We start from the raw sequence: 27,195 nt of genomic DNA on the forward strand, positions 1-27,195 counted from the left end.
CTGCGCGGCGGGGCGGGACCACGGCCGGGAGGGCGGGGCCGCTCCCGCTCCAGCCCCGCCCCCGGGCCACGTGCCGGCGCACCTGGGCGCCGCTGCCGGCGGGGGCTGAGGGTGGCCCGGGGCGGGGCCGGGGGAAACGTCCTTCCCCGAGCGCAGGGCCCTGCGCGGTACGGAAGGCAGCCGTACCAGGTACGGCCATGAAGTGTTAGCCGGGACATTAAATACAGCCACCGGCACGCGATACTCACATAGGCTGCGATAGCAGGAATTACCAAACACTCAAAAAGACCCAGAATACGAGGAAAAATACCGGGGATTGCATTTACCAACGAGGAGTCGGGAAAGATGGTGAGGAACACGTTACAGTTTTACTATAATAGAAAGTTCTCTGTGTTCCTTTAGCAACAATTCCTGTGGAAAGCCCTGGAGAAATCAAGTAAATGCACAGCGAAGGGCACTCAGGTTAAACGCTAGGACAGCATTGGTAGGAAATGCTTAGGGAAGTACGTCACCGCTGCGGGAGCACGTTAGCTGTCTCAGGGTCAGAGCTGTGCAGCTGTCCTTCTCCCCACACCCCTAGGCAGTTGCCCTGTTACTTGTCCCTTCTCTGTAATAGCTCTGATGTTCCCGCGATGATTATTTTACACCATATTCTGCCAATTGTCATTATCGCCTTTTTCTATCCTTTGCCCTTGACTGACCTTGACGCATGAAGAGAAGGCGTGAGCGGGCAGAAGTCGGCGCTCACACTAGAGCCCGACGTTGGCCGTACGGTCGCACCGCTGAGGCTGCAGGCAGGGTTCAGACAGTGAGCAATTCCAAAAGCGCAGGCAGGGGAAGGCAAGCCTCTCCTCCATGGCACAGGCACGAGCCCCAGGGAAGGAACTGCACACAGTGCCCCTCTTCTGCCCTGAACTGGCAGCACAGAACTGGCACTGTCCCCTCAGCTGCCAACTACTCCTCTTCCAAGGAACAGATCCTTGGGGAATAGAGGACATGGCTCCATCTAACACCTGCCTCAGAGAGCTGTAATGCAGAAAAGCAGCTGTGTCCAGGAGAACCTATGTAACAGCCACTGAGGAAGGGACAGACTAATGAGCTGCAGGTCAGTTAGTCTCCAAGATTCAAGATGGAGCTTTGGTCCTTGCTTTATGAAAATACAGAATGCTTTTCAACTTTGCATGCAGTAGCAGAAGCAAACTTCCTGGCAAGGAAAAATACTAAAAACCTACACAGAATTTAAGGGTCTACCACCTCTGATTTTTGTTGTCTGTGACAAAGCTTCATTTCTGCTCTAAGGGGGGGAAAAACAAAAAAAAAAGTAATCAACCCAGACCACAAAGGACTGAAGAACAACAGCACTCAAGGAACTGGATCAAGCTTGGAAACAGATGTGTAACTTTTAATTATGGCATCTCTAAGTCACTAGGTCAAGCTTTGAAAGTCCACCTGGTCAAAACTGAGTCGAAAGCTTCTGCTTTGATGTGTGAAGTAGCAAATGCACATTTTGGCATTTGTGCAGATTAGTTTTATTATGTTTCCCATAAATTCCATTCTTATATTAGCTTATTGCTTATTTTATAAATTTAGCAATGGAAAAGATGGCAAGGCAAGAGTACACTTCTGGAATATTTGCTGAACTTTCTCTGAACTGATGTCTAATTCTGTAATATACCTTCCAAAATAATAGAGTTTTGAAAACAATGTTATTAAACTATGAAACAGAAATGCCACATAAAACAATTTCAGACCAGTAGAATGAAATATAAACAGCAAGAAAAGTCTTCATAAGTTTCTTCCAGACATTATAATTTATTTCATAACTCCGCACATGAAATGTATGAACATATAAGTATTTAGATACTTTGTACTTCTGCTGTGCTCACTTATTTGCAGGTCAACCGGTGATCACGTTACTTCTTACCGAGTACACCATCAGCCTAAGAAAGAGGGGAAAAAAGTCTCAGCAACAACGAATTAGCTTGGAAGCATCTCACAACGTACTGTATTTTTAGCTGGAGGGGAATATTGATGGAAAAGATAACCACAGCACTACAAGTTTTTCTATACCTAGTTTAAGCAATTATTTCACGTGGCATATTAGTTGCTCTGAGGCCATAACCTCCAACAGAATTTTTAGCTGGCAGAAACACAATTATGTGTTTTCACATTGAGAAGGACAACCACCGCGTAGGATTGGTGCTATAATGCAAGTCTACGGGCATTGACTTTGTACCATTCTTATGTGTAATATACAAGTGAAACTAAGAAAAGGGTTTCACACTGTAGAACTCTTAAAATAATTTTTAAAAAACCAAAACACAAAGATAACCTATTTTTAGCAACCTTAATCTCCTTGCCACTAAAGCACTTGTAAGGTATTCTCTTTGCGGCCTAAATTTATTATGGTCACTATAACAGATGTATTATTTTCCAAAAGTTTGCGTGTCAAAGACAGAAAGCTGGCAGTGAGTATGCACACAAATGAATATATGAAAATATAAATCAGTCACCTTGCCACTTTAAAACTAGGAATGAGTTAGAAGAATAGCAAAAGCCAAGATGTAAAGTATTACAGAGAATAATAAGGGGAGAACATAAGTCAGTCCAAAATCCTGATTGCTAACAGAAGTCAAAGAGCTGAACACAAATTCTGCAGATAAGTCAAAAGCATCTGTACGTACATACTTACTAAGAACATCCTGTACACTTATGTTGTCTCTCTTCTTTTCTTCTTTCATATTCCATTACATCTTCATTATGCTGTTTGAAAAGCTATAAAATAGCAGCATAGGATAAACAGCTATACAATGCACAGCTGAAACCAGAAAACAAAAAGATTTCTACAGAACATAGAATTCCTGTTATTGGAATGCAAACCAATCTGTAAGTGGGACAGTAAAGAGCAAGTTATCTGTAAATTATTATTATTATTGTCCAGTGAGGCATTTTTTCCGCAGCTTTCTCAAGCATTTTCTACTGGCTGATTGAGGAGGTTCCCATTGTCAATCAATCCACCACCACCCCAAAAATGGGGAAAACCCCAAAGGGAATCCACCCCACCCTTAAAAGTGCTGTCATCATGGGAGCAATGCTTATCCTGCACATTTCTTTGTGAGAGTTACTACACCCTGCTTGCTTTATCAACATCAAGCCTGTGAGTTCTCTGAAACAGGGAATATCTTACATCTGCTCAGGAAAAGTGGGGTCTTAATCAACTGACTAAAGCTGAAAAATGAGAAGAGAATGCATTAACAGTCTGATAAACACAACATTATTCAGGCACATCCCTAGATCTTTTTCTTTTCAAGATCCATTGGGGAAAATAACGTTAAAGCCTTACACCAACAGGCTTGAAGAATTAATTCTTCTTTTGTGGCTGTTTTGAGTTTGCAACAGAGAGAAGCTTAGTAAGTTGTTCATTTTTATAAAGAAAAGCACAACACAGATTTGAGAAAACATAACTAATCAACATATCAAGCTTTGATCTTGACATCTGCTATGACCATCCATTACCCCAATCAACTAAGTAGGTGGTAGTCTTTTGCCTTCAGATCACCATGGTTTGGGAATAATTAAGTTCAACAAGACCAAATGAAAACACTTACAAGAGCCCACAAGGCAGCACTGGTGCTAAAAGCCAAGCCAACTCCAAACCAGTTTGGTTGGTCGTAATTACGTCTTTTTGCAACAAATGCAGAACGAGTAAAAGCTAGAAAGGCAGATTACAAACATGTTAACGTTTCTCAGGTTTAGACTGCCAAGACAATTACTGACACTCATACAATAAGGGGAAAAAAACCCCAAACAAATCCAATTATCACATACAAATGATCCCCAAAACATTGTGATAGCCCACTCACTGTGGATACACTGCAGCATGCACTCCCTGATCCGAGGGAGTGGGAGGACAGGGCACTGCTCACAGTTCAAAGCAGTGCCTTTCTGCCTTTCCTCTGACCACGCAAACCATACCCAACCGCATCTTTTGCTTTCACCGTCTCCCACTGTCCCTGCAGACAGCTCCCCTCCCCAGACCTTCCCCCCCTGCCCGCAGCCCGGGCACAGCCTTCCTGAGGCGGGCCGGCACCACAGCAGGGAACGGCGGGTCCTTCCCCCGGCCTGGAAGCAGCACCAACTTAATATTAAAAAAAATAATAATTACATGACTAACTGGTTTGTATTTAAAAAAAAAAAAAAAAAAAGGAAAATTGGCACTGCAGCTTGCTTTAACTCCAGCCACGAAGCGAGCAGCGCTCCAGCTAACTGGGAGGGCGCTCAGCTCAGCGGACAGGCCCAGGGCACCACCGCAGCCCGCTAACGCACAACGCTCTCAGGACAGAGAACGACAGACTCACACTCGCCTGCACCATAAACGGGCCCCCCCGGTACCCCGAGTGAAGGAGAGCCAGGCCCCGCTATCGCTCACCGAGGCTCGGCGTCGCCGCCGCCAACCGCAACCCCCCGGCCACCCTCAGCGCCGCCGCCGCCGCCATCTTGCCGGCTCGACCCAGCTCCGCCCAGGGGGAGGGACCGCCCCACGCCCCGCCCCTCCCCCGGGCGCCGCGAGCGGACGCGCTCAGCCGCACGAGGCCTGGCGGCTGCTGCGCAATCCCCCTCCCCCCTTAACTGCGTGTGCTGACGGCACAGCGCGGCGCTACCCGCCCCGCCGGCAGCGAGCGCAGGTTGCCTGCCCTCTCCGCGCGTGGAACCGGCTCTGCGAGGCCGAGCTGGCTCAGGGGCGTGGGCGCAGCGACGCCTGCCACCGGCCCCTTCTGACTTTAAGCGTGAGGAAGGCGCTGCGCCCCTCGGGGCTAATCGGTGTACCGCGCCGCGCGGGCGGCGGCCTGACGTACAAGCACCTGGCTACGTGCAGGGCCACGCGGGGTCCCCGTCGCGAGCAGCGCCGCGCCGCCCCGGCCCCGGGCCCTCTCCCCTCCCCGGCCCGGCCCGGCACACCTAGCGGGGGCGCGGGCAGGGCGGGGCCGGCGTCGGCGCGGGGTCGCGGCGCATGCGCGCTGCCGGCCGTGACCCGGCTGGGGAAGCCCTCCGCGGTGGCCATTTTGGCGGTGCCTCTCTCCGGCCTGCTCAGTTACCACGTGAGCCGCCGCCCGGGGCTCGGCGCGGCGCGGGGCAGCCCGGCGCGCAGACGGCGGCCGGGAGGGACCGGGCTCCGCGGCCGGCGAGGAGCGCGGCGGTTTGAGGGAGGGCGGGGGGGTGGGGAGGCGGCGGCAGCAGCAGCAGCAGCAGCAGCAGCAGCAGTAGTAGTAGTAGTCAGGCTCCGGCGGGGAGGCTCCCGGCAGCGGCGACCGAGCAGCGGGGACGGGACGCAGCCCGCCCACCCACCCCCCTCCCCGGAGCCCCTCGGCGGCGCCGGAGCCAGCGGCGGGAGCGGGAGCGGCGTGGAGGATGCCGTCGGTGAGCCTGCCGCCCAAGGAGAACGCGCTCTTCAAGCGCATCCTGGTGAGTGGCGGGGCGGGAGGCCCGGGCTCGGCCGCGGCGGGCCGCTGGGGGGGGGGGGGAGGCGGCGGCGGCGGCCCCTGCCCCGGCTCGTTCCCCAGGCTGAGGGGAGCCGCGGAGCCCTGGCACCGCCCCGCGGGCCCGGCGCCACCACCCCGGCCCTCGCCGTGCCCCGGCCGCCGGCTCCTTCCTGCCGAGGGGCGCCTGTCACCCGCGCCCTGTCCCGCCCGGGCGCGGTGCCCGCGGGGCCGGAGGAGCGCCGGGGACAGCCGTGCCTCCCCGCTCCCCCACCCGTGCCCGCTGCCGGGCAGAGCCGCGGGGCCGTGGCCCGGCCGGGGGGGGGCTGCCCGGTGCCCCAGCGTCCCGCGGCCTCCCGGAGGGGTGTGAGAGGTCCCCGGAGCCGGGCAGCGCTGCCCGCGGCGAGGATCTCCGGCGGCTCCGTGGAAATACCCCCGTGGCCGCCTCATTCGTCGGCTTGCTGTCTGCAGCCGCTCTGCTGAACTATTCTCCCTTTTTTTTTCCTCTTCTTTTTTTAATAACTCAGATTTTTGCCGTAGACAGTAACCAGATTTGTTGGTCGGTGGGGAAGATGGCTTTCAAAGGAGGAAGTGGAGAAGGATGAAGGTTTTTGAAGTCTTTCCGAAGTTTAACTTACAGCTAACTCTTGTTAAAGTTTGACAACCGATTTTCTGGGTGGCGACCGGCATACGGATGAAAGAAACTGCAGTGGAATTTAGGCAATAAACCTGGTTTTTAGAATAAGGTGAAGATAGTGTGCAGTCTGAATATCACCGAAGGGTACAACGATTCAGTTGTATCTTAAGGAACTTGTTTCAGCTTTGATGCAGTGTTGCAGGAACCTTGAGTTTCTAAGGAGTTGAGGTGAATTGAAAGTGACAGAATTATGTTAGTGAGCAACTTCAGTGGATTTATTTAGAAGATTCTGTTACATGAGTCAAGCACTATATCGTTTTCTCTCAAAGTTAGTTTTGTCTAAAAATCTTGTGTGCTCTTTCAAAGAGGCTTAGACTACAGTTTTGGATCCTTCCAGAGATCGGAAGTAAGATGACTACTGTAGTCCTCTTGGACTAACAGCACTCTTATGGCTCTGTAAACTTCTGCCACTTAAATGGAGGGTGTAATATGTGTGTAATCTCCTGTCGCTTCTTTTTTCAAAATATTTCGTGAAAATGAAATAAATCTGTAAAAGTAGAAGTCCCTGTGTACAGGCATCTTATCGTGAGATATGCAGCTTCAGTTAGGCTTAAAAAGTAGATAAAATGAACTGTAAAACTTAATTCTCCTTTGAAGGATTCCGTCCTGCTTGGGAGTTCCTATGACCTTGTACTAAGCGTGTAATTTTTGATGTGTTGTGAGCTGGGAAAGTAGTAGCCTTGGTGCTCATTCACTCATCTTCCTTTGCATTGAGGTTGGCTTGTGTGGTTACGAGACAAACTGAATCAAGGAGCCTGTCTGTGTTTAAAACTGAATGGTTTGGGGTTTTGGTTTTGTTTTTTTCTGGGCTTGGTGCATGGCTGTCTTGAGTATTTGTGTGGAGGGCAGGAGCAAGGGAAGAATAAGAGTTTCTTTGGAGAAAATGCTGGCTCAGCGCACGTGAGTTAGATAAAGCTTTGCAATTTGGTTCAGATCGGAAAAGAGAAGGGTGTGCTCCAGTCCAAGCAGATTTCTGTTGGCTGAAGCAATTTTAATTTTGTCCTTTTTCTTAACTGAAAATCTTCAATAAAAATACAAAAGTTTAAGGTACTGGGTAGACTAAAAGTTATTCTGGCATTTTGATGTTTTCCTGTATCTTGCAGGGATGAACCTGTGATGTGTAGTCTAGTATTAAGACTGCCCTGTGATTAGATGTCTTTGTAACGCGTGGTAAATAGAAAAGGCTTGAAGCTGGTTTTCATCACACTGAAAATTTGGCTAATGAAACACTTGTCTGCGTTGTTATGGATAATGACCTTACTTTGTGAAGTTTTGATTACGTGTTTGACTTGAATTAGCAAGACGTCTTTTAGGAAGTCCCATTTATCGATGCAAGACCAAAGACACGTTAACATCCCTACTCCTGTGCCTTCCCTCCACCTCTCTCTTCCAGCAGCCTCTCCTCGGTCTACGCCGCCTTTTCAGGAGACTGTAACCCTCCATTATGCCGTATCCTCTGTTGCTTCTTCCTTTGGCCCGCGGGTGGCTGAACAACAGGGAGAGGAGCTTGAGTCTGCCTGGGCAGCTGGCTCCTCGATGGGACCTCTGAGCCCCTGGCCAGCTAATGAGGTGGTCTGATTGTCTGGCCCTGGGTTGGCACATGTTGTCTCCTGGCCTGGGCAGACCACAGAGTTGTTCTGTTGAGCATGCCTGGGTGAGACTTTTTTGCAGCAGATGCTTTGGGAACCAGCCCAAGTGGTATTGAAAGGATGTATTACCCTTCAAATAGATAATTATTGGTTCACAGGCTGTTTACAGAAATATAAAATCATTCACATTCTGATTTTCATAGAGGTAGTAAACACAGGAGTTAAGTAGGTAACAACCTTGTATTTTAGAAGTGAAGCATAAAATGAAAAAAAGCAAACAGATTTTGTGGGTGTTTTAAGTTCCTGAGGCCTCATTTCTTTGCCATATTTAAGGAACGTGCCCGTAACACAAATGTTAAGGTCTTGCGAAAACTGCGCCAAGCCTCCCAGCTTTCCATAGCAAAAGGCAATAATTAGCTTTGAGAGTTGGGAGGTTTTTTTGTTAGTTTTGTGATAAATGTCTTACATGATCAGTAAATTTCCTTTGCGTATGGATTTGCTTGCAAGCCAGCATTTCCACTTAACTGACAAATTCTGAGTTCAGAAGCGTGTGCACTTTGCCTTTGCGTGTTGCAACACACTAACTAGACTAACCTCTTCTAGTCACTTTGCAGGTATGAGGAGGTTCTACTAGAGACATTTTTCCATTTGAAAGGCATTTTACAGTTTAGTGTTCCTGTGGTACAAAGGGAAGGGATCTGCGTGATTAATTTGAATAAAAAAAACACCCACAGGATTATCGATCACTGTTCTGCCTGAACTTGCGCCTCCATTAAAAAGAAAGTTTCTAGTTTATATTGTTCTTATAGTTTTAACTATTTGTTGTTAAGCCTGCAGGTAGATATTCCTGTTCTTCTGCTGAAAGGTTCTGTGGAATTTAGAAGAAAAGTGGATCTCTACATTCCCCCCCCCCCCTTTTTTTTTTCATCTATTTGAACACTTAAAATGAATTGAGTCCCTATTATTCATTTGGACCGACATAATCTCTAGGCAGTCTGGAAGTTACTCGAGAAGAATTCAGGTGGAGGCAGAGGAGAGGGTAGAACAGTAAACACAGGGCTCAAAGGAATGGAGAAGTTGACTTTTTGGTACCCAGAAAGCTGGATGCACTGTGAAGTAATGGAAAAAGCACTTTACTCCATTTCCCCATGCACCCTTCCCCCCCCCGCCAGCAAATATAAAACTAGTAGTTGTAGGAAATATGATTGACTGATTTATTTTTTTTAAATATAACTGATGAACTTTTCTGGCATTTTGCCAAATTATTCAGCCATCATATCTGATCAGATACAATTCGTCAAATGTGTTCAGGTTTTATTTCACAAATCCCAAAGACAATATTCAATTAACTTTTGTTTAGATGGAGGAGTTAAATATATTGGAAATGTATTAAAGAAATACTAAATACAAAGCTATTAGAGGTGCCATATTTTACGTGGAATAGTTTTTCAGTTCCTTTGAGCAGCAGAGGATAAAGTTCTTGGAATCATGATGTTCTTGCAGAGTAAGATGGTGCAAATACTTCTCACCATAGCTAATGGGCTTAGCCTCTAGCTGAATACAGTTTGAGCAGGGAGAAAAAAGTCCAAGTATTTAAGTGAAACATTATTGTATTTTATGTTGCAAGCAAACAATTCAAGTGAGGAACTAAGTGTGTTCAGGCCGGGTTTAAATAGTTTTACTGATTTATAACTCTCGTACGTACTGTGGAAGTAGCATACTGAAGCAGCGAGATGCCATGCTGGTCTGGGCTTGTGTGTATTCCATTGCGTGCAGATCAGAGTTTCTCTGTTCAGGACTGGTGATTATGTGTGTTCTTCATGATGTCTGGAGAGCCATACATCTTTCATCTCTGTATCAGTTACCTTAATGTGCTAGGCAGGCTTGATTAGGCATGGCCAGAACCTGTGTCCCCCAGTGGGGCATTACAATAACCGTGGTGTCTGCTGCAAGGGGGCGGAGTGGGTGTTGAATTTTGCCTTCAGTTGGTCATTTCTACAGTAATGCTGCTGTGTTTGAGGGTATTTATCTTTGAGCTGGTCGTCTTCCTTTCCATGCTGGCTTCGGCAAGTATTCTACTAAAAGATATAGGAACTTCCTAATGATAAAAAAGCCTGTTGAACAGCGTCTCTTCAGTGTCTCTGCTGTAAATATGCCAAGTCCCTCCTGCTGGGCCATCTTCCTGTTTCTTCATTCCAGAATCTGCTCCCTGTCCCTCCACTTCAAACTAGACAGACCTGTGCTTCTCCTTCACTAGTACTCTCACCAGCACCAGTCCTGTAAAAATAATGTTCCGTCTCATAGAAGTTCAGGCGCTGACATTAAGGTTGCTGAGCTGGCAGACTTGGAAATCTCCTCTTAAGTGATCTGATTCTAGATTAAAGACTGATTTCCAGAATTTCACTTTTATCGGTAACCAAACAAATTAGCACATTCTGTATGCAATCATTGTTGCATTTGCATGACTGTACAGTAATCAAGTATGCTCGCCACTGGAGCTTCACCACATACGATCTCATCTGAAACGTGGAATTGCTAACGAGGCTTTTCCAATATCTTGACTGTTGAGCTGTCAGTCACTTGTTTTTCCTTTGCCAAAAGGAATGCCCCGCTTGGCTTTGCCAAAAGTAGTAGGAAGAAATATGTCTTGGTTGAAACATTGGAATGGAAGTAAAGACCGGACTTGCTGCTTTAAGTAGAGTCACTGTTCTTGTTTTTCAGAAATATTTCTCAAACTTGCTAAAGAAATTAATTACTCTTTGAGACTCTAGGACACCATTAAGGAATCACTTGAGCAATACTGCTGTTACTAAAGCCTGTTCACCAAATCAGGGCATTTGTTGTCATTGGGGCTGTCAGAAATTGTAGAAACGGGATTCCTTGCTGCAAATTTCTGAGGAGCAGCATAATTTTGTTCCTTACCTGTTTCAGTTATGAAAATAAAAGACTTATAGCAATGCATCCTAATTTCTTCACAGTTGTAAGATCATAGATAGTCTTATGTTGTTATGGCTGTAAATAGTCTTAGCTGAACCCAAAGTGGTTTTTGTAATGATCTGAAACTAATCTTGCTTGGGGCAGTGGACTTAATCCATCTTATGTGGTACTGCCCTTTCTTTGGTTAGAATTTGATCGAGTTGTGTTTATTCCTGTTTTTCAAAGGTTTTCTTAATGAGTTTTTGCTGATTGCACTTCCTGGGCATCTCAAGTTTAAATCTCTTGCCCACAGCAGCCACTGTGTCAACAAGAGTGGTGATAAGGAGTTACATCTTTTCTGATTTTGCTGATAGGGGATTTAGAGAAAATGAATGATTTTTCATTGCCACCCTTAACACTGAGGTTAGTGAGGCTTGTTACGCAGATTTCTGTTTGCTTCTATGATACCACGCAATCGAGTTAGCAAACCTTGTAATGTTGAAGAACAACTTTTCTTATCTTGCCAGCCACATTTAACTATTTCGCAATGGCTCTATGCTACAAGACAACATCTCGCGTACCTCAGAGCTAAGGGTGAAGAGTACTCCGGACGTGATGTCAGTAGCCTCGCCGCATGTCTTGGGCTATGTTGTGAGATACGGCTGAGTTGACATGTCCATGTAAGTCCAGAGCAATCTATTGGGGGGGGCTCCTTTAGCCCTTTTTGTGCCATATCTTGAAATTTTGTTTATTTAGTTGTTTTAGACGATCATTAAAACCCAAACATATCCTATGCATACTGCATCTTTTATGAGATACAGTCAGTTTCATACTAAATTCAGAGGGGAAGCCTGAACATAGGGGTTCCAGGGTAATGGACAGAAGTCAGCTGATCTTAGTTGACATGGCCAAATTCACGGTAATTCTCCCCAAGAAGGAGAGATGCAAATAAGCAAGTAGTGGCCAACAGAACTAATGTTGAATGACGGATTTTTCAGCAAGAGTCTTGCTTCAGTGAGTAAGGATTTCTAGTTTTGCTTCTAGAGGAGCTATGACTATTTGTCAGCAGCTGTTTCTAGCCAGATTTTGTCAAATACAGGAATGAGGCTGATTCAAAAGCATATACAGATTTTTTTTTTTCCTGCCTCAGTATTAAATGGAAAGGTACACCTATTTCTTTTCTTCCTACCTGATTTTGGTTTGAACCTGTTCTGTTCCTCTGGTTATACTTTATCAAGCAGTGCTAGTTATGAAGGTATTGATTGCTTCCAAAAAGTAAGACAAGCTGTTCGGGAGGAGGATTTCCTAGTCCCTTAAATTAGGCAACTGCTAAAGCTGTTTCTTACACAAAACAGTTCTGTTCATTAACACTGCAGAGCAATGGAAGAGGATGGTTGGTTTTGATTTGACAGCAAAAAATTATGCAAGTTTGCCCTAGAGTTTTTCAACATTAACCAATCTGTAAGATTCGTCTTTTTTCAGTCCTCGGGTTTATACATCTTGTATTTGTCATGAAACTGAATCAGTGTGGTGGAAGCTTCTGCCCAGAGCTGTTGAGCTGTTTGATATGGTTAGTGCTCCAAAGACCCACTAATTCATGGTGAGTGGTTGCTACTAATGCTTCCAGCTTTCAGAATCTTCTTTACTACATTTAGCTTGAATTAGTGCACTGTAGTGACTTGACCTGATCTAGTCTAGCTGTGGAGAGAGTAACTGTGATGGAAAACAGCCTTGAGCTGCGCAGCGCCTGAACTTACTGTTTTTTAAGTTGCTGCATCTGAACTGTGCTGGAAGAAGTAGATAGCATCTGAGTGGCAGACGTGCATATCATGCATTGTAAGTGCACACCTTAGCTAATGCTGAGGCCAAGTACGCTGACGCTTTCTCCTGCCAGAGGTCTTACGGCATTGTAGTTGCCAACATTGCTGTGTGATGCCACAAGTGCACATGTTCATGGCTGCCACTGGGAGAAACTGTGGAGTCCCCTAAGGAGCGCTTTGCTGTAGTTGAAAGGATTTGTCCGCCTTGGTTCTGCTTAGACCTCACAAACGCTCGGGGAAGAGGATAGCAGAATGTTGAATCCCTGAATTGTTCTGGCACAGCAGCCCGTTCTCCATCGTACTTTCTCCTGGCGGCTTTCAGATGCAAGTAAAAAATTTACTTGTGCCCATGTGTTGTCCCATTTGGTAACTCTTGTATATGATGGGGAATAGTCTGCAATATATTGCCTCTTATGACGACATAGGCTGTGTCACCTGCTGAGGAAGAGGCTGAGTACAGTGGACCAGCAATGAGAAGATAAGACTGTATCTTGGGGCTGAATCCAATTTTGGTTACTCAGTGAAGAAAATCTTATTCTTTGGCTAGTTCATCATAGCATTGACTAAATTAGGATGCTTGCTTTAACGGAGTTACTGCAGAAGTGATTTCCTGTGGGGTTTTTGGTGGTGGTTGTTTTTGTTTGGTTGGTTTAGTACTCCAGTTTGCATTCATTTTAATGCCATTAATTTGCAGATACTGGAGTTTAAAAAATTGGCGTTAAGTTGGGGTTAAAAGTGTCATCTGGTAAAATACATAATCTTAGAAGAGGAAAACAGCCAAAAGTTCTTCATACTGTTTTTTTGCAAAATTCTGTCTTTTTAATAAAAATTGCACGCTATTGTTTTGTTACTGTTCCCATTCAAAGGCTATAACAATTGGGAATGTCATCCCATCCCACACACTTAGGTCTGCTATATCCTTTTTACTCTCACCCCACTCCTCCTTATAACCAGCTGTGTTGGTCCACGTAACAGTAAAAAGAAAGCAGTCAATAACACCTCGGTGTTCCCATTTGTGAGCTTGGGGAGCAAACGGTACCTTCTTTGCTTTGGCACTTACTCTTGAGCAAAAACCTCTAGTTTTGCATGCTTCCAGTTAAGAAGACAGAAGGCAGCCTCTCCTTTATAATGTTCTCCTATGACTATCTTCAGCTTGCTCATGAGACACTTCTGGGTCTGCTTCTCACCTGTTTAATCAGCTGCAAAGTCCAGCCTGGATGGACTCTTATGACACTGTCGTGGTTTTGGTTGTTTGGGGTTTTGTTTTTTATTTGTTTGTTGTTGTTTGGGGTTTGGTTGTGGGTTTTTTACTACTGCAAAGTGGTTTTAAAGTGCTCTTGAATCAGCTAGATTGGACATATACATCTTCTCAAGTGCCCCTGCTAGAAAGGCAGTTTTCTGCTTTCTGTGTTGTGATCGAGGTGACTCTTAGCTTAGGCTGAGTCATACCTGACGGCAGTGTCGATTCACTGTGCTATGGCTATGAAGCTTCAAGTAAGACCTATGGTAACTCCTGGCCTTATACTGTTAGAGCTGTTTTTAACTATTGATGTTACTGAACACACAGGGCACTTTAATCTGCAGTGTAGTGATTATAAAATGTCTTACAAATAGCAAATTTAAGTTGAGATGGCTATTAAATTATTTACTTTAGTTATTAAATGCTTGCAGGCCATGAAGGCTGTGATAAAGAATATTTGCACTTCTGGAAGTAAATATGTGCAACATATTTCATGTGTAATGGCAGAATCTAGTCTGCCATGTACTGTGTATTTGATGCTGAGATACATACCTGCATGTCAAAATGCTGCGCTTGACTATTATCCTTGCTTTTTAGTTAGAAACACATGTACTTGACCATTAAAACATCTATTTTGAGAGGGAAGGAATACATCAGGTAAAACGTACTGCCCGCTTACAGGTAGCAAACAATTAGCCTACTTCTGTACATTTCAAACTTAGAGCTGTAAAATTTCTAAAATGCATTTGTGAAAATGTGTTTGTCTATACAATATATAAAGAAAACAATGCTGAATTAAGTTTGGATAAAAGTCATCTCTGTGCTATTGTCAGCAGCCCTTAGCAGTGCAACTATAATCAGTAGTATGGCCCTTGGATGTAGCCTTATGGGTCAACAGAGTAGTTGCTTAAGAATCCAAGTCAGTCTTGCTAGTGGTAGGTTTAGAAAGTAGGTGCACTAGAGAGGGAAAATTCAAAACTGGAAAACTGGGGCGAGGGGGGAACAAACTCCATCTAGCAGTTACCTGTCTATAGATGTGGGTAAGCTGTAAACAGCGAAGTCTTTTCTTTATGGCAGCCTTCAAGGAAGAAATGCAGAGGAATTCATTCACGCTTGGCATGCTGAGCATGTGTATGTGTAAGACACCTGCTGGCCAAAGACTGATTCTGCACAGATGCCCTAGGACGTTTAGGGATATGAACACCAGAACATGAACCCTCCTTCCACCTCAGACTTGGGATTCTAGAGAATATGGGCTAGCTCTGCTCCTTATAATTTCACTGTCAGCCTCTGTCTAGTAATCTGTGCATTCAAATCCACTGGATAAATACTTGGTGTAGGGGAGCGGTGCAAATGCAAATTCTCTCCTACCTGCTATGGGCATGCATGATTTTGAAGGGCTCGTACTCCGTCTGCCTCATCTTATTAATTCTTTGTAGAATTGTATTAAAGCAGGTGCTATTTCCTTGCTATAAATATGAAAAATGGATTAAAGGGTCGAAAAAGACTCTTGGTGTGTTTGGAGTAGGCTGTAATTCTGGTCACAGCATGTATAGAAAAGCTTGTTAGATATCTTCAAACATCTGGTAACTTATTAAAGGAAAAGCTTTGAAGGGCAGCAAATGTGTAATAGAGATTCAGTGTTGATAGAGGGTCAGATACTTTTCTTTTAAAGCATTAGCCTTAACCTTACTTTTTAGAAGTTTAGCTTTTATGTTTTCTTATTGCATGATGTCACAAGCCGCGGCCGGAGCAGTTATCTGTCAAGCATCACAAGCAGGCTCTGACTGCTGGCTTTGGAAGTGTATACGTGCAGGAGTTTAGAGGAGGCAACTGTGCTCTTTAGCGGTCTCTGGAACAGATAAGTATGTTACTTCTGCAGAACAGCTGTCCCAAAGTAAGGATTGGAGGACTGAGAATGACTGCTACAAGCTATTCGTCTGGGAGGAAATAAACTACTCGGACCATTTCTGCTTCCAGCAAGCCTGTATCTTTATGTCCCAAGAATACCTGAGATGTCACCATTCCTGCTTCTGTGATTTAATTTTTTTTGTAATTATTATTTATTTACTTTGTTACTGGTTCTTTTTTCTCGTCTTACTCAGAAACTACTGACTCCCTTAAGGATTTTCTCTCCCAGACTGTGTATTACTCACGCTCATCTTTCCTTGTGTTATTCTATTTGTTCTTCCTTTCCTCTTTCCAATATTTACTGCCTCCTTTTTTCTTAAAAGGTTTTTCTTTCATGTTTCTGTTCCTTGAAGCCACAGATTCACCAAGGTTTGTACCAGCCATGGTGGCATATGCTGTGTTCCTGACTTTCTACTCTCTCATTCACATCTTTATTTAAGCTTGTTAGTCCGTAACCTCTTCAGAGAAGGAGATAACTACATGCATGGTTGCAAGTAGTGGAATCTCAGTGGTGCTGTTGGGCCTGCTTTGATGAAACAACCTCCTCTTTTCTGAGGAAGGAGGAACCATGACCTCGATTTCATTTGTTCACTTCCTTCCACTGTTAAAAACATACAGTGTGTGTATAGAATACATACATAGAATAGGGAAACTCATAAAATGACACAATTTGAAACATTTCCATTAACAGAATGAAGCAGGCTCAAAGTATTAACCTGAAACGTTGGAGAAATTGTATATAGGAAATTACTCAAATTTGTCTTGATCTAGAAACACCGGAAAATGGAGACCTATGATACTTTGCTGGGGGATATATGCAGCTATGGCTAGTTCTTTGTTTGGTACTTCAAGTGATACAAGTACAGGATCAGTTCCTGAGAATTTATTGGTCCTACCCAGTGTTCTCTGGGTTGATGGGAACTTTTTCCGTAGAAGTAAATGGATATAAACTTGTAAATTTTACCTCCCTGCAGCCTAAAGGGAGAATTCTCAGTGAGTTTACTCTGTAGTAGAGTACCTTGCATCATAAGCTCTGTATTACTCTGAGAAAAACCTATGGGCAAATATTTCCTGTCTCTAGCATGTATACCATCTTGGCTGACTCTCCTTAAACTGCAGGGTGAAAGACTGGTTGTTAGAGTATGTGAAATGGAACTGTTTAGAGATAAGACTTCATGTTCTTGGCCAGCATTTGAGCAGCTGTACTTAAAGGCAAACTGGGAAACCCCAAAGCACCCCCTCTGCTTCTGGCAGTGCCTTCGTTACACTGGAGATGTGTTCTTAAGTTCCTGTGGCTGCGCCGCTTTTGTGACAGGTTTTGCTGCTTTCTCACCTACCTAGGTGGGAGCAAATGGCAGTTCAGGGAGGAGGTCTGGGCGGTGGCTCTTATGACTGATGATTTCAATTTAAAAAAAAAAAAAAAAAAAAAAGGCTTGATCCTGTTGTGTTGTCACCTGTACGCTGTCAGCTCTGACCAGTGGCTGATTAAAGTGACTCAACCAGCTACTTGAAAGCGGATGATGACTAAAAGGTGTAAATAATAACCAGTCAAGTTTAATAAAAAAAAAAACAACCAACCAACAGACGCCTATAGAGATTTCCTCTTACCTAACCCTTAATCTTCCCTTTGCTAGGTGGTTGCCCTGCTAACTTTTCCTGTCCTTGGTGACAGAGGGAGTTGTCTTTTGGAAGTATTCAGAGTCAAGGTTGGACAGGGCTTTGAGCAACCTGATGTAGTGAAAGATGTTCCTGCCCATGGCATAGGCATTGTACTAGATGATCTCTGAAGGTCACTTCCAATCCAAACCGTTCTGTCATTCTTCTGTTGATGCGTTCCTTTGAGTCCATCTTGCTTTGGGTGCTCTCTCTGGGCATCCTCCTTCTCCTCCTCTTTCCTTTCCCATGATTTGCTTTCTTGAGGGGTGGCAACAGGATAGGGGGAGCAAGATCCTTGGTTTGTGATGCCTCTTGGTCTTCAGCCTTGACGTTTTAGCTGCATGAGTTTAGTACCTAGAAAATAATACATATGCTTACTGGTATACCAGTCTTTTATGTCTTTGAAGTTTGTTGTTGGTGTTTCCATCTGTGCTTTGGAAGAGAAAACTAGACACAAACAAATTGTTAGAGTTGGATTTAAGAAAACTGTAGAGGACTTGTAATTTCCAGTATGGCAAGATAATGTTAGACTATACCAGTTTAGAAAGTTTGTGTGTATATGAGAGATATGTGGTATTCAAATTGATCATGAGAGGTTGCTTTCAGAGATAGTTTAAACCAAGTTCCAATGATTTCGTTTTCTTTCTTGCCTGTATGGTGGTTGGAGGTTGTCTTGTGGTGTTTCTGTGAAAGATAATTGAGGCAAAGTGAGTGGACTGTTTACCAAGATGCGTTATGACATAAGGTTTGCTTTTATGTTAAAGTTGAATCTCTGTAGCACTTAGGCTTCCTGTGGTATCTTATCTGAGAAATTGCTGTATGATAATGTGTCTGCAGTTATACATTTAAATTCATGTTCTTACTAACGTATACTGTTTTTTCTGGTGATGGAAAGAATTTTTAGTCACAGGAAACTCATTAAACATGGTTCATTAAAATATTGGTACATTTTCTAAAAGCCCTGCCTGCACTGTTGCTTAATTTTGGGGATGTAGAAATACTTTCACTCTAAATTTTTTGAATAAATGTACTCTGTTCTTCTTCAACAGAGGTGTTACGAACATAAGCAGTATAGAAATGGGCTGAAGTTCTGTAAACAGATCCTTTCTAACCCAAAGTTTGCAGAACATGGAGGTAAGTTTTCAAATTGAAAAAAAAAAATTTTCCCCTATACTTTATGATAGAGTAATAATCGGTAAGTTTTATAAATATTTATACGTTTTACCCATAAAGCAGTAAGAGTGTCCAGGAACCTGCACCATGTTAAGTACGTATTGTTGGTAAGGTTTGTAATTTTAAAGACTGTTCTTACCAGTAGTTGGTAGTCATAGCTTGCCATTCTTTAGCTTTGTGCTGCAAGTCTAATGTTTGTTGTAGCATGGTGCAAGTTTCTTAATACAAGTATACATTTCCACTTTTCAGGGAAAATTGTTATTCACTCATGTAGAAGTGAAGGACAAAAGGAAGAGGTTGAATATTATTCAGCACTGTATGTCTCTCAGCTCTGTGGTCTGCTACTTTTTCTGAAAGAATAGTCTTAATGTAAAAGAAGAAGAAGGTGTTTTTGTCTCTTGCTCTATTTTCAGTGGGTTCTTGCTACTGAGTTGAGAGTTTCTTTCCACTGTCCAGAAATGTTTTGTTTTCTTTGCCAACTAGTTTGGCATGGGTGGATGTGTGGAAGTCTGTGTTGTGAATAAATACTTGAGTAGTTAAAATGCTAAAAAAATCTCTCTCCAAAATGTTTGTAGAGCAGACAGTTTTTAGTGCCTTTAAAATAATATGCTACTTCATTTTTTGGTGGAAGTAATGCATAAAATTTAGTGTCATGTACGATATTCTTAAATGAAGAACCTGCCATATAGTTTTCCATGTGAAAGAAGAATGCAAGATATTGATGCTGTTAACTGAGTCTAAATTTGCATTAAGCTTAAAAACCTATGAAAATGAATAACTGATATTTATTTGATTTTTTCTTTTTTGTTCTTTTTTTTTTTTTTTTTTAGAAACCTTGGCAATGAAAGGACTAACATTAAACTGTCTAGGGAAGAAAGAGGAAGCTTATGAACTTGTGCGTAGAGGCCTAAGGAATGACTTGAAGAGTCATGTCTGTATCCTTTTTGAAATAAGGCTTTTGCTTATGAATGGAAAAGGCTTATTTCTAAAATTGCAACAGCAGCCAGTATCATCAGGCTCCAAACTGGAAGTTCAGAATTCTAACTTTTGTTTCCAATACCTAAGAATATTTTGCCTAAGCTATCCAAAGGGCAGATGCTTTGCAGCTATCCTTGCAGTCACAGTTAGCTCGTATTATTCTGGCTTGTGTTGGGTTTTTTTTATTATTATTCAGCTGCAACTCTAAACTTGTGGTGGGCTGAACTAGGCATTTAAGCATGTGATTTGCTTTAAAAACATTAGTAGTTGCCAGTACATTGATAAGGGCTTGTCATATACGTAGAATGCAGGAAGTGCAAGCAGTTCAGTTGTCTAATACAAGCCCTTACTCAAAAATGTGTTTCAGTAAGCCTGATAGTCTTTTGAGAGATCTTATTACTTGATTTCTTCCTCCAGTACGTGAAAAGTACAGTTTACAGCATATTATATGCACCCTATACATATAACTCACGAACAGTTCTCTGTCTTCAGTTTGCAAACAGTTTCTTTATACAGCTGAGGAAAGAATTGTAACGATTGTGGTAACATTACTGTCCATTTATAAAACAGCTTAGGAGCTTTTTACCAACTGTTCTGTCACTGCTCTGTTGGATCTGTTTTCTCCCTGCTCAAATTCAGTGGAATCCTTAACAGAGTTTTCCAGGTTGGCATGTCTATGGCCTTCTTCAGAGGTCAGACAAGAAGTATGATGAAGCTATCAAATGCTATAGAAATGCACTGAAATGGGACAAAGACAATCTTCAAATCTTGAGAGATCTTTCTCTGCTACAGATTCAAATGAGGGATCTTGAAGGTTACAGGGTAAGTATGCATACTGCATTATCAGCTTCCAGGGAACTGCAGCAAAGGTGGCGAATTGTTTAATGACACTTTAAAAAAAATACACAGAGTTAGATCCAGCGTGTTCAAACTATGTGCTGGTCAATACTTTATGAAAGCACACATGCTACTAAGCAATTTCCATACAGTATACAGATTTAATGGCATATTAAATGATTCTTTTTCAGTTTAGTGCAGAATTATTTGCTTTTTCTTTTTTTTAAATGCTATATAATCCAGCTGTAGACAATCCCTGGTCTTTTCATTCTTGGAAGCATTTCTGCAGGTAAAAGGCAATGTAATGTGTTCACAAGATGACTGGTATTCATGCAAAGGAGTTCCTATTTTCTAATAACTTTTTACCATATATCCCTCTTCCTTTAAATCAGTGGCCACCAGTTTTGTCTTGGCAGTGGGTAACAATACAAAGGAAGCAGTATGCCGCACACAACATCATTTTTTGCTTCCCAGCCAACCAGGGCGTTACTGACAGCTCCTTTGGGTCCAAATATTTCCTTACATTTCCTGTGGGCTGTAAGATCGTGGATCAGAACTCTTGAATATTCCTCGCCTGTCTTGATGTAATACTCAAAATGTTTAGATTACTATCTTGTTTTCTTCTGTTTATTTTGTAATAAAGCTGAACTTTTGTAGTAACGCTGGTTATTTAGACTGGAACCCTCTTTCTGCTTGTTACTGCAGCACCTGGTTATTTGCTGCCTTGTGGCAGATGTCTATATTTCCAATGTGAGGTGTTTCATGCTAACTAACTGTTACAGAAGCTGTGACACTACTACCTCGTAAAGAAGAATACAAACTTTCTGTTGTCTTCTCTAGAAATGCTACTCCTAATGTAGTTAGATTGTTTTTTTTCTGTCATCTTGAATTGCAAGCTGGTGTGCATGTATGTCATACATTAACAAAGTCTGACTCATCAGTATGTAATTGGACATGATGTGTTATTTAGGGGAGATGTTACTTGATCAAGACCATTGTAGTGTTTTGAAGTTTATTCTTTTGGTTAAAAAAATACATTTGCATATAGAAAACTAATTTTTAGTGATATTCCTTAAATATTAGAATACTGGAGACACACTATTGCATAATGCATTCTACTGAGCATCAGAATAAAGTCAGGAAAATTAGTAGCTACTTTTTTGCAGGAAACAAGATACCAGTTGCTTCAGCTCCGACCTGCACAGCGAGCATCATGGATTGGTTATGCTATTGCTTACCATCTGCTGGAAGACTATGAAATGGCAGCAAAAATTTTAGAGGAATTTAGGAAGACACAGCAGGTAAGAGGAAGACATGGAATTCCTGTATGGATTGCTGCGTAAACCAAAAATAAAACATTGCTTCCTTTCATGATGTGAAAACTTTATGCAGTTTCTGTAGTCAAATGAATTAAATCCCAAATGCATTCTAGAAGGCTGAATTTTCTCATATGCCTTGCTTTCCTTTGTAGACATCACCGGATAAAGTGGACTATGAGTACAGCGAGCTGCTGCTGTATCAAAATCAAGTCCTCCGAGAGGCAGGACTATATAAAGAAGCCTTGGAGCATCTTTGTACCTATGAAAAGCAGATCTGTGATAAACTGGCTGTCGAAGAAACTAAAGGTAATTACTTTTTGAAGGTACATTTAAATGCACAGTATACAATGGAATGCCTGTACTGTCAGCTTTTCCCATCTTTTGGAACTTCATCTTTGATTTGTTTTTAGATTAATTTATTTAATTCTGCTGTGGTAAAGGACTGCTTATCTTGTAGCTGTTTGGTTCCTATCGTACTCTTCTCCGAGGTTGATAAGACATCGGTAGAGTACAGATGTACTGTTCTGAAACTTTTCAGCTGATGGGAGTTTCAGACAGATGATCCTGAATTAAAGTCCTGAAATTCTGTTTGGGTAGCGTACCCAGACCCGTGCTATTGTAGCTTCGATAGTGGTTCTGAGAAGGAGACCGCTTGCTGAAAAGGCACAATCATCTTTGGCAGAGTAGGAGGCTTTTAGTTATACTCAATCACTCTTGCAGTGTATGGAAATAGGCCCTTGAGCTGAGCAACCCACCATAGGCTTCTGCTAGTGTATTATTGTAAACCTAGTGTATAATTATGTAATAAGAGAGCAGTGTAATGCTGTGTCTTACATTCCAGTTGCAGAGGGGTAGAAGTTCATTCTTACAGCTCTGTTAAAGGTGCACTTTTCCAAAGCATACTTTGTTCTTCTGCTTGATGCTTGTACAGTCCTGTGAAACTTCCAGTCTGCTGAAGGTACTGTTTGTTCATGGCCCGCACTGGAATCTGTTTGGCTGATTGCTTGAAGAAAAGAGAAGAAATCTTCTTACTCTGTAATGTTATTCATGTAGATGTTGTAGCTAGCTCCCTATTCCTGCTAATGCTAATCTTACTGTCTGGCAAAAAAGAACCTAGGAATTTAATAGCAACAGTGTTATAGAAGGTGTGTGGGACTTCCTCAAGGAAAATGATTGCAGGCACCTTTCTGCTGTTGCTGAATATGTTACTTGGTTTGCATATAAATAGAAATGGATGTAGGGATTACACCATCACAGACCATTTTTCAGACATAGTAGCAGGAGTTTTGATTTTGGGGGTAGGGGTGCTTTTTATTACTTGACTTTTATCCGAAAGATCTTTTGACATACTGTGCGTTCCTGAGTTTCTGATGAAGGTCCAAGGCTGGTACTGAAAGAGGATTTTCAAATAGGACTTCACCAAAAAAAAACCACCAAACAAACAAACAAACAAAAAAAAACCAACACAAAAAAAACCCAACAAAAAACCCCAAACCACCCAACAACAGAAAAGCAACAAAACCTTCTAGGAAGTTACCAGGAAAAAAGAACAGAAATACTCTGCAGTCCATGCACTTTCAAAAGGGTACAACTGATTAATTTTTTTGGGCACAGCTCCTGTTGTGTTGGTAGGTGTAGCGTAGCTGTGCATTCTGCAGAAAACCCTGCTAATCAGTGACTGTTGTCTACAGATTTTAAGTGCATGTGTAAAAGCCATTGTGGGTGAAGTACATCTGAGAAACACTGTAAATAGTATTGGCATTTGCCACCATTAGATAAAAATGATAACTTTCACCTCAGAGAAGGAAATTAGGTGTGTTTTCCAGATTCTGTCATTCTCAGTGAGTGAATTATTGATGTTTTCCCTGGTATTAGATACTGCGTGTAGTCCTCAAGTTATCCTATCTGTGGGAAGCAGCATCTCTTGACAAAATTACATCAGTTGTATGACATAGGGAAGAAGAGAGGTAACGCTGACTCACATTTTCCTCTTGAAACCGGATGAGAAAATCTTACCTTAGTGTAGAATGACACTGCATCACCTCTAATTTTAGTGCCTAACATTTGCCAATAGCAAAGCTTTGTAAAATACAGTTTCCCATTGCGAAATGGGAAATTGACTTCGTTGCAACTCCAGCGTCAGCAAAGATGCTCTCTACAGTTGTTAGATCTAGACTCCACTTTAACAGTTGTATATTATAATGAAGTATCGTTAAAAGGAAACTTGCTTGCGGAACCTTGAGAATTCATTAATCAGATCAATGGCTTGATTTAAAACATTGAAGTTAGTTTTATGAAATACCAGACTGAAGAACCATTCTTTTATTTGCAGCTCTGCAATTTCAATTTGGTTTTCAAGATGCTATATACATGAAATACCGTGTACTGCTTTTAATTGCCTGTAGTAAAAACTGCGCTTAAAGTAACCAGTCACTTCAGTAAGTGAGAAAAAAACGTGCATCTTGCTTTTAATGTTAAATTTTTAAGTAAGTTTCAAGAGTTACTGGTTGAGTTGTAGAATCTTACTGAAATTGCACCTATTGTCAAAGTAAAAGCATATCTATCAGCTAGTTTGTGATGCCACTGTGATAATTTTTTTCCAAGAAATTAGAATCTATATGGAGTTAAGGATTATCTAATCTTTTACTGTAGATTGATTAATATTACACTGGTTCAGTATCTTGTTACCTTAATGTAAAACATCTTGGATTTCACACAGGAGAACTCCTGCTTCAGCTTGGCAGACTTGAAGAAGCAGTTGAAGTCTACAGAGGACTGCAAGAAAGAAATCCTGAAAACTGGGCCTACTACAAAGGCCTAGAAAAGGCACTTAAACCAGGTAATGATTAGTATGTTGTCATAAACAAGCTGTTTCTGCACATTTGGAATTTATTTATGTATCAAAAACTTGTATTGCTTTAAATAATAAAACTCTTATTTAAAAACATCCCCATTTAAATTTTGCCTTTTAGTTGTAGTGTGTATGTATTGTCATAATGTCTTTTTTTTTCTTTTTTTTTTTTTTTTTTAAGAAAGGCTGGAAGTATTTCTTGTGTTGTTACCCTGTCTTATTTAAAACCAAAACAACAAAAAATGCAGTAATCTCTTTGTGTGCTTGAAAGAAGATAATTATTTCATAGAAGACAGTTTTAATTTAGAATATTTTTTTTACTGTCTCTGTTATCTTAATCTTATGTTGTAGGTAATACAGGTTTTGGAAAAACAGGCATGATTCTCCTGAATGGTTGTCTTTGTTGAAGATTTTGCACAGCGATAAGGCAGGAACTCTTCTTAAGATGAAAGATAAGCAGTTAGTCTTCCACTGCTGGAAGAGGAATTTACAGATACTGAATACCCAAAATCATTTAGTATGATAGTTTTAAAAAGAATAAAATGGAAATTAACGTTGTTGGGAAGTGTGTAGCCATTAGTTGCTATATATTTTGATTCTTTTTTTTAACCAGATATAAATCACTTCCCTCCCCCTTTCCTTTCTTGCCAAAAAGGAAAGAAAAAATAAACTCTACAATTCTGTTCCAGCTAATATGATGGAGAGGCTAAAAATCTATGAAGAGGCTTGGACTAAATACCCAAGGGGGCTAGTTCCAAGAAGATTACCATTAAACTTTTTGTCGGGTAAGTGCATTTTTGCTGAGCAGGTAGTGGTCAACACTTGTGTTTCTTAGATACTAATGTTTTAACAGCATAAACAGTCTGCAATTGATCAGTAATGTGTGGTAAAACAAAATCAACAGGTCTTTTTCCTCTCAAGGTGAAAAGTTTAAGGAATGTCTGGACAAGTTCCTAAGGATGAATTTCAGCAAAGGTTGCCCACCAGTCTTCAATACTTTGAGGTCGTTATATAAAGACAAGGAGAAGGTAGGCTTTTTCCCCCCACTTTTTACATGTTATGGCCTAGTATACCTACAAAAAAATCAAGTGCAAGCTTTCACAACCTTGTGCCAAGTTGGTAAGTATAGAAAACTAAGATTTACTAATTATAAGCTGCGTAAGTGTTAACCGAGGGAGGCTTCGTCTTATTTTGCTAAAAAGAGAGGAAAGATTGACTGCATTCCCATATGTATTGTAGTTCAGGATATTGCAGAATTCTCTTATGAAAAATAACTAGTTTGGGTAACACCAAGTAATTCAAATTGAAGTAAAATACCATCTTGCCCACATATTTTTTTTTGTGTGTGTGTGTGTCTTGTCTTGCATCTGTAGGTGGCAATCATAGAAGAGCTCGTGATAGGTTATGAAACCTCTCTAAGAAGCTGCAGGTTATTTAACCCAAATGGTGAGTGCTAAGACTGTCATACTTCGTGGAAGTGCCTGGTGTAAGCATTACATAGCATTCAGAGGCCAGGAATCACTGAGGAGTGAAGAAATTGGGATGATGGTTATTTTTCCTTTATTTTCGCTAACACCGAAGTAAGCCATAGCCATCCTTAGAATGGATTTAAGCTGTCAAATATAAAGGCTGTATTCAAAATCTAGTCACTTGTTCTAAAAATTTTTCCTGGATCCACAAATTTAGTCATCTCTCTGCAGTTTTGAGTTCAAGTATTCTGTTTTCAAGACTTGAGTTTATCATTGTCCAGGAAACTGAAATTTGAAAGCTACATTAAATCTTTAGTAACAGAAATGTCAAACAGAAAGGATAGATGCTGATAGCACAGTCTTCAGGGGGAGGGAGTTCTGGAGCTTTTGGTGGGAGCTGGGTTTTGTGCCCTTGTGGGTTTTGTTTGAGAGTTAAAAAAAGTTTTCCGGGTTTTGACTGACAACTGCTTTGTTGCAAGGTGTGGTTCTACGTGTATTGAATCCAGGCTTTGTAGTTCCCTCTCTGGTAGCTGTATGATAGTTTGTTTTTTTTTTTAGTCATTTGCGCAACTGCTTTGTAACAGAAAATCTACAAGAAAAGCTTTTCTTCATAGAATATCAAAAGAGGATAGTCCTGAAATTTTGGTAAATGGATTATGGTGTAATAATCAAGATAGCATGAATGACAACACACATTAAAACTTTACAGGATAATCCTAAATATTAAAGACATTTTTAATGAAGTTATAAATAGTTATTTCCCTGCTTTGCAGAAACTTTAATGGAATACTTCATTATGAAATTGTCACCTAAGTTGTCTGTTATACATTTCCCTTGAATTTAATGCTATAGGCTACGATATGTCCAAGCCTTTCAATGAACAAATGCATGTAGTTACGTGGTTAAGTTATATCATAAACTGAAGAACCAGAACCTTTTGGCAGGACTAGAGCCCCCACACTCTTTTTTTTTTTTTTTTTTTTCCCCCCCCCTGCAAGGTGCTATGCTTCATAGTCAAAATTGAATAGTGAACTTCACTTTTCAGACTTCAGTAGTATTTTGGATTTTAGGCAGAGCTCTCTAACTTTCAAAACTGAGTTGTGTATAGGAATGTTTTCTAGGATATGTTTAGGCGAGCAGTGACGATAAATTTTCTCTCCAAAGGTGGAGACAGAAAATCTTTTTAAAGCTGCGATTTGGGACAGACAACCTGTTTTGTTTAAAAATATTTAAGTCTGAATTGCAAACATGTAAATGCAGAA

The 27,195-nt window shown here is 41.9% G+C and overlaps 2 protein-coding genes across 5 annotated transcripts in view; one reads left to right on the forward strand and one right to left on the reverse strand.

Annotated features, from left to right (window-relative positions):
• Positions 1 to 1,788: 1,788 nt before the first annotated feature.
• The window catches only part of NDUFC1 (NADH:ubiquinone oxidoreductase subunit C1), a 181,054-nt gene continuing 155,647 nt past the window's right edge, over positions 1,789 to 27,195 (reverse strand). The window contains exons 1-4 of one of the 3 annotated variants that reach the window (XR_012835209.1): positions 4,863 to 4,990; positions 3,609 to 3,712; positions 2,693 to 2,775; positions 1,789 to 1,940 (exon numbers count right to left, since the gene is read on the reverse strand). Coding sequence is in view for 1 of the 3 variants with exons in the window: in XM_075751189.1 (XP_075607304.1) it covers positions 2,692 to 2,775; positions 3,609 to 3,712; positions 4,430 to 4,488 (247 nt within the window). In the remaining 2 variants the exon portion in view is untranslated. Of the gene's footprint in view, positions 1,941 to 2,688; positions 2,776 to 3,608; positions 3,713 to 4,429; positions 4,489 to 4,856; positions 4,991 to 27,195 lie in introns of those variants that run through there. The other 2 variants (XR_012835210.1, XM_075751189.1) reach the window with 2 other exon arrangements.
• The window catches only part of NAA15 (N-alpha-acetyltransferase 15, NatA auxiliary subunit), a 38,500-nt gene continuing 16,563 nt past the window's right edge, over positions 5,259 to 27,195 (forward strand). For both annotated transcript variants that reach the window (XM_075751186.1, XM_075751187.1), the window contains exons 1-10: positions 5,259 to 5,463; positions 18,356 to 18,440; positions 19,310 to 19,414; positions 20,122 to 20,279; positions 21,461 to 21,595; positions 21,766 to 21,919; positions 24,333 to 24,452; positions 25,154 to 25,249; positions 25,386 to 25,492; positions 25,838 to 25,910. In XM_075751186.1, the coding sequence (XP_075607301.1) occupies positions 5,410 to 5,463; positions 18,356 to 18,440; positions 19,310 to 19,414; positions 20,122 to 20,279; positions 21,461 to 21,595; positions 21,766 to 21,919; positions 24,333 to 24,452; positions 25,154 to 25,249; positions 25,386 to 25,492; positions 25,838 to 25,910 (1,087 nt within the window). In that variant the 5' untranslated portion in view covers positions 5,259 to 5,409. The remainder of the gene's footprint in view (positions 5,464 to 18,355; positions 18,441 to 19,309; positions 19,415 to 20,121; positions 20,280 to 21,460; positions 21,596 to 21,765; positions 21,920 to 24,332; positions 24,453 to 25,153; positions 25,250 to 25,385; positions 25,493 to 25,837; positions 25,911 to 27,195) is intronic.

Source organism: Balearica regulorum, chromosome 4 (assembly GCF_011004875.1).
Source record: "Balearica regulorum gibbericeps isolate bBalReg1 chromosome 4, bBalReg1.pri, whole genome shotgun sequence".
NCBI lineage: Eukaryota > Metazoa > Chordata > Aves > Gruiformes > Gruidae > Balearica > Balearica regulorum.